Source organism: Cinclus cinclus, chromosome 7, assembly GCF_963662255.1.
Source record: "Cinclus cinclus chromosome 7, bCinCin1.1, whole genome shotgun sequence".
NCBI lineage: Eukaryota > Metazoa > Chordata > Aves > Passeriformes > Cinclidae > Cinclus > Cinclus cinclus.
The window spans coordinates 19973327-19985633 of NC_085052.1; the positions used below are offsets into that span (position 1 = coordinate 19973327).

General features: G+C 44.4%; 1 protein-coding gene across 2 annotated transcripts in view; it reads right to left on the bottom strand.

Moving 5' to 3' along the window:
* Nucleotides 1-12307, bottom strand: part of PDLIM1 (PDZ and LIM domain 1) — a 43123-nt gene that overhangs the window by 23013 nt on the left and 7803 nt on the right. Inside the window, exons 1-2 of one of the 2 annotated variants that reach the window (XM_062496005.1) lie at nt 10684-10799; nt 7901-8052 (exon numbers count right to left, since the gene is read on the bottom strand). In XM_062496005.1, the coding sequence (XP_062351989.1) occupies nt 7901-7968 (68 nt within the window). In that variant the 5' untranslated portion in view covers nt 7969-8052; nt 10684-10799. Of the gene's footprint in view, nt 1-7900; nt 8053-10683; nt 10800-12307 lie in introns of those variants that run through there. The other variant, XM_062496004.1, reaches the window with a different exon arrangement.

Sequence of the window (12307 nt, forward strand, 5' to 3'; positions counted from 1 at the left end):
ACACCAATCTGGTCATCACCTTGTCACAAAGGCTGCTGTTACTGGATGTATTTTCCTGAGGCATGTTGGACAAAACAACTATTCTCTCCTTGCTTCTGGACGCCCTTTAGGTGCCTGAGGAAACAGCAATTTCACGAAGATTACAGCTATCAAGCCTCACAAAGCCACACCCATTTCCAGGATAGCTGTATTTTCCACACCTGAAGACTGCTTGCACACAGGGGAGCAGCCTGCTGACCAAGACAAAGCCTTATTCCTTGAAAGTGTTTGGAGATCATGTATGACCAAGTTTCATCTCCTCCAGAAAAACAGGGGACACAGCAAAGTACATGGAAATGAAACACCCAGCCAGACAGGCTATAAGCAAAGGGACACTGGGTGGAGATGCAAGAGCATTAAACACTTCAGCTGATTTCTAGCACGAGGCATCCCTGTGCCAGTTCTTGCAGCAGTGATCCAAGAAGTTTTGAGGTAGCATTATCTTTTACAGCAGTTTATTACAAGCTTTCAGAAGCACAAGAAGGCTTTATCCACATTGAAAAATTTAAGCCTAGAGCAGGCCAGTGTATGAATACAGAACAGAAACTTTCCCTCAGGCACTTGTTTTCATCCTACTGCCCCTCAATTCGTTTGAGGTGCTGGAGACACTGCACATTGGTCGCCAGAGGGGAGGCAATTATGGCCAACTGCTGCAGCCCACAGGGAGTTTGACCAGATTTTTCTTCCTTATTTATAAGCAAAGCAAATAGCTCAAGTTTGTTCCCAAGACTGCTGCCATTCTGCTCTGTCATTGGATATAAATGGAGGCAGCAAGGTCACTCCAAGCTTTACTTTCAATCCAGTCTAGAAGTTATCCAAACAGAAATGTTAAATAGGCCATACATCTATCCCTCTAAGGCAAAGATAAAGCTTCTCTTTGTCTTCACAACAGCTGCAGAAGAGCCCCTCAGCCACTCTCAGCAGCCCATTTATGGCCCCAGTGAAGCAGCAAAAAGGACACAGCCTCGCTCTCCCTGGCTTTACCCAGCAGATCTTTTAAGGCATGTGCCCCATCCCACTGCACTACCTGTGGAGCCCACGTGTGAGCTAAGACCCACGTATGGGTCTTCGGCAGGACCACGATGGTGCCAGCTCCTGGGAAAGGTATCCTGGCTCTGCTTCTTGTATCAATGCCTGTAATTCTACATTGAAGTGTGGCAGGAGGAAGAAAAATACCACCTAAAAGTTCACCTCATGTCCCACTGCTGGCCCAGGGCTTACTTTCTGCAGTGTTGGGACAGACAGCAGAGCAGATTAGACCCAACATGTTTGTATTGTATCCATATGTTTTCATACCTTAGTTATATGAAGGAGGGAACAGGTGTCAGAGTAGACAACTAAACCCAGCCTTGGTAACAGTACCTTCAGTTCACACCAGGCTGCTGCTGGTAATGGCTTTCTGGAGGATTTGTCCCCAAATTTGAGGGAGAAGGCCCCCAGCTAAAAAAACACCTCTGTGCTCCCATCAGAAACACTGTACCCCTGCCACTGAGTATGGCCATGCTAGCAGGGCTGCCAGACCTGCCTCTCCACTGGTGGAGGGGCTGGATGTCCAACAGCCTGCTGGGGAATCCCATCCTGCCTGATGAAAGCCAGAGACTTTGGCATACTTATTGGATCTCAGAAAAAGATAAACTGATGAGTATTTATTTTATAATATGGTTTCTAGTGCATTTTCTTTCAAATTAGGCTCCAACAGAGAGCAACACTCAAATGGTGCAGGACACCAAAACCATGGCACAAACAAGCCTGAGAATGAGGGTCAGGCAAAATAACTGCAGGATCATGTATATATAAACTTTGTCATTTTTGCAGTTTACATTTCCATGTTGTTTCCTTACTACAGGATAGAGAGTAACTAAGACTGGGCCAGGGAATGAGCCATGCATCTCCTCATCCTCATCTCCATTCATCTCCTCTGCCTGTTTCATCCACACAGAAACCAAAACTCAGGATCAGAAAGAAATTTCTCTGATGCTAGTTTGGATGCAGAAGTACTGGCAGGAAAAGAATGAAGGAAACCTCATGCAAGTCAAGGCAGGAATATGGGGAGGTATTTATGAAACAACACTTTTCAAGCAGCTTGGCTTGAACATGATGCAATATAAACATTACAAGAGCCCAGATTTTGCTATTAATGCTTTGCATGCAAAGCTGGGCCATAGCTTCAAGGGAAAATCTGGAGCTGGAAAATGAGGGTTTAATCTTTGTGCCAGGAACTGTGTAATTTCAATAAAGAAGAAAGGCACATCTACATTAATTCACATCTCATTTCAAACACTGAGATGGACGTAACTAAGATACCAAGTAGCAAATAAACCCCCAAAGACTGAAAAGTTTCTTGCGCAGCACAAAGTTTTTAGCTGAAAACTGAGGAAAGACCTAAAGAATTTATCTTTCACAATCCTCTCACCAGAGTTTTGACAGTCTTTTTAACAACGTTTAGAAACTAACTACAAGAGCTCTCAGGCTACCAGGAAGGTACCTTTAAATCAGCCTTTTAACTACAACAGCTGTCAAATACAGGTCCTTGGCTTTAAACATGAATAGTCACTTTTTACAACCATCCATTATTGACATATTCAATTTGGCAAGCAAAACTGTACTCAGGCTGCATACAGCCTCCTGTCAATTCAAACAGCAAGGACAGTCACAACTTCCTAAAGACAGGAGGCCCCAAATGCATTTCTCCATGCATGGCCCTCTTGCATTTCAGGTGTCTCTCTCACTAACACCAAAAAGCCAACTCCAGTTAAACCTCCGTTGCTTCTTCTGTGTAGCTGGAGCAGGTTCATGACAGCTACAAAGGCTAAGACACACCTGACTGCTCAGACTCACACTGTTCTTGCACTAGCCAGCTGCAGAGTTAACAGTTATACCCTTGTCAAAGAGGTGTAAAATCACAACAAACGCCTACCTTGATTTGCCAAAATTACTTTGAATGTGTCTGTTGTTAGTACAAGCTGCTGGCATGCACAAGTGAGGGCTGGAAGCACCACACTGGCCATGGAGAGGTTGGGAGCAGCCACAGAGGGTCAGGCAACCTGCTTGGCCTTATATAGCTGCACTGAGCAGCTGGCTTCTCCCAGGGCCAAAGGAATTATTAGTAAGATGACAGAACTGGAAAACTCTTCTTGGCAGGGAAGCAAAAAAGCAAACCTAAATGAGTCAACGGATTCCACCAACTTCCTAGAACAGAAATCCAAGCCTATTGTGGCTTTGTGCAACTATTCCCCACAGCTCAGACCTGGGAACACACGGAGCAAGCAAGAATGCAAACCTACCACATAAAATGTAGAGGACACGGCACATGTGCTCTCTTCTTCATAAGCATCTACACATGATCCTTTCTAACAATCCATTTAACAGATCCTGGTAGCAGACCTGACCTCCCTGATCGTATCACTTGTCAAAGAACAAATACGTAGCTTAACTCCTTGGCAACGCTTTCAACAAATTAAAAGACTATTTTACAAACAAAAAAGGTGCATTAATGTATTATAAGCTGGCAGCAGAGTGGCTTGAAATTTGAGGAAAATGACAGTAGGAGCAGAACAAAACGTTAAATATTTGCAACTCTTTTTCACAAATATTCCCCCCTATCACCCCCAAACTGCCTCCAGACATAAAGAGAAGGACAGACTCACTACAGGAACACTTTCTTTGTGGAAAAAACCCCTATATAAATATACACTTTACCTCTGAGTTGCTTAGGGCTGCACAGTTCCACAACCCATCTGGTGACTATAGCTACAGGCAAAGAGCCATTTGTTTTAGAAATAATTTTCACCTGTGCTGCAATGAATAGTTGTCTGCTTTTGTACATCTGCAGCTACAACAGAGCTGTGTGTCAAATTCACCATGAGCACTTCCTTTGTCATGGGTGGTGCCTGGATCGTTTGACTATCAAGTGAATTTTGTGGAAGGAGTATTTGCTCCTCTTGCACCTTCTTTTCTTTGAATGTTCTTTGCCAGGGGAAGCATCTTACTCAAAATACTCTAAATTTCCAAAGGAAGTTGATAGTTGTCTCCAATTTGTCAGATGCATCTTGCTGCTTATGCCCATTGATGAAGAGCAGCCCCAGGCGAGGCTTTGCTCAACACCAACGTGTCAGCACAGTGATTCACATCCTAATTTGAATTTTAAAAAAAATCACCAGGGTAAAGAAGCATAGCTTTTCTCAAAGATTCAAAATGTCATCTTTCCTATGGAGAGACTAAGGAATCTCCCTGTGAATTTCTCAATTCAGCAACGAGGTAGGCTTGAGTTGACTGAAGCACTGTCTTGAGCTTGATTTTATACTCCTAAAGACAATAATGGAATCTTTACTTTGATTTCTTGGTAACTACATTTCTCTTGAAAACAAAAAGTAAAATGAATGAAAAAACAGAGGCTCAGAAAAGAGTGGGAGCTTCTAGACACAGTGAGTTTAGTGGGAATTTGTTATCTATGGCAACATTGTTGAACACCCATTTTCCAGGCAGAAGACAGACCTTCCCGATTCCGTTCACAAGTTGAACAGCAAAGCACCTGGCAGTGCCACTCAGTATTCAGAGAAAGCAATTTGTGGCTTGGTTTTAAATCCTAGGAAATTAAGAGATTTGCCCCTTTGGGTGAAAAAGCAGACCAGGCATATATTCTTCAGCTAGAAAGTTGATATGCTTTTAATGGTGACTTGTGTTAGACGAGATTTCCTGCCTACAATCTGATCTGAAATATTTTTGGACTGTTACCATCGCTAAGAAAAATAGCGAAACAGGAAACATTGGAATGCTGTTGATATACACAATCAAGCATACAGTGCAAACAGCATTTCCTTTACCAGAAGCGTTTTTCAATTCTCTATATTTACACTTCTCTTAAATAATCATTAGTAAGCCAAACATGTAGACATCCTAACTGCTTGGCTATCATTAAAATACAAGAGTTGGCTATTTGAAGACTACACATGTATAAAGCTTGTTTTGAGAACAGAAGAGCACATGAAAAAGACAGGCATAATACTTCCATGAAATACTCTCCTAGCTTCCAGCTACTTGCAGCTTAAAGGCTTTCTGCAGCAGAGATACCTCCATTGAATGTATTATCCTTTAAAGATTTGTCTTGCACTAATTCACCCACTAGTCTCTTCACATGCACTCATCACATTTACAGCACTGTCACAAATGAAGTCTCAACTGTCACAATAGTGCTGATCCTTTGGTGAAACTGAAACACCTGGTGTGAGCTCAGACCTGTGTCTGAAATCCACCTGGCACAATGTTGCTGCCACACTGAATGCAGGTCAGAGAATATTTAGCATGGGTAATAATTTAAATAAGTAACCATTAAAAATTCATCAGCTAGCAATTCAAAAATAACTAAGGATTTATAGTTTCACAAGAATCTCTCCAATGGTGAGTAGAAGACTTCTCACTCCAGAAAACCTAGCACAGCTGGGCACATCCTCATACCAGCTGTGTGATGTTCCAACCCACACAGGTGCTGCTCTGTCAGAGAAACTATCTGTGGCAGCACAGCTCCTTGGCACAACTGATTCAGCAAATGAGCTACAGCTGCACAGAGTGGAGACCAGACCCATGTGGTGTTGCAGTGCAAATTATATACATTCCTTCTCATACTCAGCCAACTACTTACAGAGCTACTTTGACAGAGAAAAAACTTCCAGCTCTGACTTGATTGTACTGTGAGTCCTCCTTGACAACTGTATGGTAAGCCTCAGTGAAAGAGCTGTGCCCACCAAAGCTCAGGAAGCCCAAGCCATACCAGTTGGCCAGGTGGCACTCATTTTCCCCAAGACCCTTCCAACCTCTCCACCTCTGTGGCCATGCCCTTCCCTTCTGCACAGAGGATGGCTCACCACCACACTAACCTGCTTTCCTCACTCACTTTCCCTACCTTAAGTTGAGCAGGAAGATGAAGCATGGCTCCAGGTCTTTTAAAATGCTTTCTGTCACCTCTCTAGGCATCCTCTCAAGACCTTTTATTTTAAGGCCTTAGATTGCAAAGTAAAGAATTGCTTCTGCCTCAGCAATAAAGACTATTTATTACTTCTGACCACTGAGTGAAATTGCATTTAGACCAACACAATTATGGGGGCCTAGAGGAGACACTGGGCCTTAGGGATAAAATATTCTGAACAGAGTTCAGCCAGGAAAGACAATATGATGCACACAGATTTTCCATAGAGCAATGGGTAGTAATATCAAACTCTGAAGTGGTAAGAAGTCAGATCACTGCTTTCACATCCTTGCAGTTTTGACACTCTTCCCAGCCTTCTGTCAGCAGAACTCAGTGATCAATACAGCAGCAGAAGCATCCAACACACACTCATGTTATCTCATTGAAAGGGGGTCTTGAAAGACTTGAGTTTATTAACTGAAAGTCCCTATACAAATCAACACAGCTGCAGATCCAGCTAGAAATTTCTCCCCCTGCAGCCTCCACACCCAAGGCCAATGAAATGTGCATAGGGTAGCTATAAACTTAATGACTTTGTAATTAACATTAGCAAACACATTTTACAGACTCAATGATCTGTAAGAGTGAACTTGCCTGCAGGCTGAAAGAGCCCTTGCCTCCCTTCCTCTTTCCCAGCCAGAACCACATGGCACTGGTTTGCCAAGTCAAGCAGCTGGATTTTGGAGAGGAAAAGGAACACTCCTTTGCAGGAAGATTGCATGCTGCTAAGTTCAAGGCCAGTATGAGAAACCCTGGGGTTAACAGGCTGCTGCAATGCTCACTACCCATTCACACTGCCTGCACTGTACTCTGTTCTTCCATCTGGGAATTCCCTTAATGAACCGTCAGGCATTTTTTCTGGCCAAGACCCATCACTTCTTCCTGAACTGTGTCATTTAAGGCATGCTTTTGCACTACTTTTGAAAGAACTTTCCTTGCATCTGCCATGAAACTGGTGGATGATCACTCTGAGGGAAGGCAGGCACAGGAAAAACTTGCTCCAGAGCAACTAGAAATGCCACACTGCATCTACCGCCTGACTTTGAAAAGCACCAGTACCTGCACCTGCAATTCACACCAAAAGGAGGAATAAATCCCCAGCACCTTCAAAAAAACCAGGCTCCAGTTCTTTTAAGTAGCAACAGCTCAGTGCAAAGCAGAACCCTGCCTTCTCATCCACATTTCCTCTCTGTACAAAGATGGCCCAAGAACAAAGCACGGCTGGGGAAAGGAATGAAGTTGTCCATTGCTCCACAGTTCAAGATGATGGGGAGGCTGAAACCAGCCTGTGGTCTTACACCAGTGACAGAAATTGTGGCTCAGCTGTCACCTGCCTTTAGCTTTTCAGGACTTGGAGAGACTGGTGGACTTGGAGAGAGAGGAGCTTTGTTGCACACTGGGTTGTCCCTGTTTAAGACTGACAGTGCTGTTTGATCAAGAGGTTTCAAAATGTACAACATTTCTGAGTCTGTGCTTGGCAGAAACCAGGCAACTGATTGCTTGGAACAACACATAAGAGTATATTTTAACTGCTAAATGAGTGCAACAGGAAGGAAGGTCATCTCTGGTTGCACCTCCCCTGCTAAGAGTGAAGTTTTTGTGAGACCATCTTTGCTTTATTGCTATCAGGAGCCACGAAGTTGACAGACCCTGCCATAAATTATCAGCCAGTTCCTCACTTGCAAAGTTGTTTTCATAAGGTCAAAGCGCAGCAAATGCAAGCAGCGTTAGGATTAAAGGATGAAATGCAGTTCCCTCCTGCTAGCCAGCACCTGCCAGACAAAGTACTAAGAGGTCAAATTAAACCAGCCAGAGAGGTCTACTGTCAAACCACTGTCAAGCTACTGCCCACCCTGCAGCCATCCCTCTCTCCAGCCCCAGTCTTGCTCAGCTACATACCTGCTGACTGTCAGAGTCAGTTCATCTGTGCAACTCTTGATTTTGTTCTGCGCCTCAAGGTGCGTCATGTTGTCTGTGTTCACTCCATCAATGGCTATGATCTGGTCTCCTATACACAAGTTGGCTATTGCAGCTTTGCTGCCTGGAGTCACCTAAGAGAAAACAAAAAGAGTGAATAGACTTTCCAGGGAGATTTCCATAGCAATGTTTGAAAAAGAGTTGGAGAAGTTGTGTTTTTTCCCACTGGTACCTGGAAGCAAAGAAGTTAAAATTAATGAAAGTAAATTCTCAGCAGAAATCTGTCTAGGTCTTCTAGATAGTGGATTTTGTTTTGGCACCCACAGATAGAAATCTGGAGAGGGCAACAGATAAATAACAAAAATAGTATTTTCACTCAAGACAATTCTCATGCTAGAGAGCAAGACCATACAGAAAGCAATTACTTCCTTTCCTGGACAGAGAAATGCTCTCTGAAACAGAAGGTGCTGAAGACAGACAGAAGTCCAAGTCTCTAAGAACAGAGGTGACAGAAAACAGAATCAGAGTCATTGCAATACCAATGTCAATCACAAACAGCCTTGCTTGCATTAATTACAATTTCACTTGTTTTCTTCCCTGAAGGAAAGGTTTGGGCTCAAGATTTTGGATTGCTTCTTTAGTTGTAATAATATGTTTTTTCCCAGGAACAGGTGCAACACACATTTACTGACTTCAGCAAGATCGGTCCCAAAGCGGTGTGGGATCGACCTAAATTGGAATGGAGAAAGACATCAGAAACTTCATTGTTAAACTGCAAGCTGTCAGTAGTGTCTGAAAAAGTAGAAGCATTGACCTCCCTGCCTGACCACAGCTCACCCTGATACCTTCTGCCATGCTGCATCCCCCTTTCCTCTCCATGTGGCCCCAGACAGAAGACATGGTGCATCAATGCCATCAGCATGATACTCCTCATGAGAAAGGTCCCAGCTAAAACTTGGCATTTTCAAGCAAGTCAACTAAATGGCTTCTTCATTTTACCCTACTTCTTTTAAAGAGGTGTCCTCTTAACAACTGAGACCTCTTTGGGCCAAAATTATTCCCTGGGCAGAGGGTGAATAACATATTTGTGGCTTTGCAAACACTACAGAAGATTTTGGGCAGTTTTAATGAGTTTGTGAAAGGAGTGTAGTGTTTTCTATGGGCTTTCTTCCATTATTTAATAGGCAGAGGAAATGAGAAGGGTGGACTGCTCCCAGACATGAGTACAGATTAAAACATGCCTTGCAGCTGAGACATACCTCATTTATGAGTCCATTGCAAGTGGAATTCATTCTACACATTCATGCTAGGTTTCAGCATGCTGGAAAGCAGCTGAGCAAACCCAGCAGAGCTTTCAGACATAAATACCATTCACAAGATTTAGAGATCCCTCCTAACCAGAATTTAGTTGGCAAATCCTTGCCCCCAGGGCAACACTCCCCTTCTAGAGGTGTCACATATTAGCAGCAATCACTGTTTCCCCTGGGTCAAATCTGAAACTGTTCAGCATATCTCCTCACAGCTGCAGAGGGCTACTTTTCCCACCAGAAGAAAAATCACAGGATATTTTTCTTTTTTCACCTCTCTACTAGGAGAGTGTTTAATGGAAAAAGGAAGGACATAGACATGGTTCACAGACGTCCAAGCTGACCAAGGTGCTCAACATTAATCCAAAGAGCTTCAGATGGGTCAACCAACAGTGAATGCCTACCTGCACACCACTTTGACTGCTGCGAGCAGTCTCTGAACTGACAGAGGAAGTGCTAATGAAAATACCAGACAAAGCACCAAATGGATACAGAAAATCCCATTTAAATGTGAAGATCATCACTTGTCAAGCTGCAGTCCTCAGCTGACCAGTGACCTATGGAGACCATTGAGTGCAATCTGCAGTCACTGCACTGAATTCAATGCCTTGAGAGTACCTCCTGTAAACCTTGTGACAGGATGTCTGGTTCAACCCCAGCCACCAGCCAAGCCCCACTCAGCTGCTCACTCACTCCCCCACCTGCAGGACCAGGGAGAGAGAACTGGGAGAGTAGAAGTGAAAAAACTTCTGGGTTGAGATACACACAGTTTAATAGGGAAGCAAAAGCCACACACACAAGCAAAGTAAAACAAAGAGTTAATTCACTCCTTCCCACCGGCAGGCAGGTGTTCAGCCATCTCCAGGAAAACAGGGCCACATCATGCGTAATGGTTACTTCGGAAGACAAACAACTCCAAACATCTCCCCTTTCTCCCCCTCTTTATACACAGGGCATGATGTCATGTGGTCTGGAATATCCCTTTAGTCAGTTGGAGTCAGCTGTCCCAGCTGTGTCTCCTCTCAGCCTCCCATGCATCCCCAGACTCACCAGCATAGCAGCACAAAAAGCATAAAAGCCTCTGGCTCTGTGCAAGCCCTGCTCAGCAATAACAAAAACATATCTGTATTATCAACCCTGTGCTCATCACAAATCCAAAACACAGCCCCTTACCAGCCACCGTGAAGAAAACTAACTCTACCCCAGCCAAAATCTGCACATAGGGACAGGGTGCAGCTCTGAAGAAGTCCTAAGCACTGATAGCTGCCTACAGTTCCACCAGATTTGAGAGCTATCATTATAAAAACTGTAAGACATATTGCTAAGGATGTCATTAAAACAAAAGGAGCCTGCAGAAAACACAGTGTGGGTCCTCTCCTGCTCTCTGGACCTTAACTGAGTCACTTGGTTTCTTTATTTCCTCTGCTACCAAAGGAGGGAGAGAGGCACATTACTCACCCCTATAAGGAACACCAAGCTCAGTACACGGTTACCGTGATTAATTTTCAATCAGACAAGCTGCCAAAGGGTCAAGAACAACAGTGGATTAACGCCAGCACTGGAACCCTGCTGGAAACTCAAGCCATTCTGTTTGCATTTCAAGACTGATAATTATACAATATGTGATAGGCTAGTAGAAATGATTGTTTATCACCCGGAACAGCTAAGCCACAGCAGCCAGGGACACTGAGATACTGAAGCCTACTGAAGAACCCTTAGGAGCTACCAGAAAAGCAGCTCGCATTCTCAGTGACATCTCAGTGCATTGCCAGTGCTTCTGGTGTCAGTTTCCTTCTGTGTCCACTTCAGAGGAATTGAAATGTGAGTGCTCTTCTCCATCAGATAAGAGCCACCGGTAAGAGTAAGGGCTATTCCATCCACTCAGCACCTACATAATCCTCTCCCCTAAGGACAAGCTACAAGGCTGCACAAAAATAAAAAGAAGTGTATCTGCCAAAAGTAAATATATTTTAAAATCCAGCTTCTTCAGGTCTGGAAATAACTTGCCCTGAAATGCAGCATTTCACAAACTGCTGCCTACAACATCCAGCTCATACTGTCTGCCAGGACTGTTCACAGCAAACATGTCTGCACAAGGGCAGGGTATGGAGGGAACCCATCCCCCATCCTATTAGGATGATTTATAGCCACTAATAATGTTCCCTTCCCCCCTCACAGTAAGGTCTGGGCTTATCTCAGTGCTGTCAAGCAAAAGGCGTTTCTGTTATTTAGTGTGGAGCACAGAGCTGCCACTGTGTTTTCCTGCTTTTATTTTTGTCACATCCCTGCCTGGTCCATGAGAAGCAGCAGGGGCAGGCATGTGGCTGAGGGGGGAAAGCAGGCAGAGGTGCCCAGAGCACTGGCAGCTATCAACCGGTTTACATAAAAAGGACTCCCAAAAATGAACAAAAGCTTCAGGCTAGCAGGGATCCAGTAAATTTTGCACCTGACACTGCTTTGCTCCTCCTCCCATATGATCTAAAGCTTTGCCCCAGCTTCTCTTACACTTCACTCGACTGAGCACGAAGCAGAGACCAGCAGTAGCCAAGAGAACAGCAGGCAGTGCCCTGCACACTTTGTACAGGTGGGAGATGCAGTATTGAGCAGATAGAGCTGCACTTCCGCATGGATAGGTGAGAAGGGCTGAAAGACACTGCAAGGAACAAAGCCGGAAAACACAACCTTGCACAGGTCACAGCTCATGAAAAGGCTTAGTCTCTTGTGTCCTCAAAAGAGCTCCCTGACTTGATTTGGGCTTCCTCCACTGGGGTTGAGCAGATGGGAACATGGGTAGACTCACTAGGCACCGGGAACCTCCCATTTCCAGAGACACCATGCTTGGGTGAATAAAGTTCTGCACACCTTATAACATCACGCCCAAGGACTTCCTTTGTAAAGAAGCCATGCCCTACCTCGAGGTGACTGTTCCCAGGCAATTGGGTAACACTGCCATTAGGTCATTTTGCTCTTGAACAGACAGTGCTGAGACAGACAGAGCAGCACTGATTCATACTGTGTCCAAAGTAGGTCCCAGAGTGTGCTTATGGTGATGCTCTGTTTGGGTGGTGCCCTGTCTAAGGAA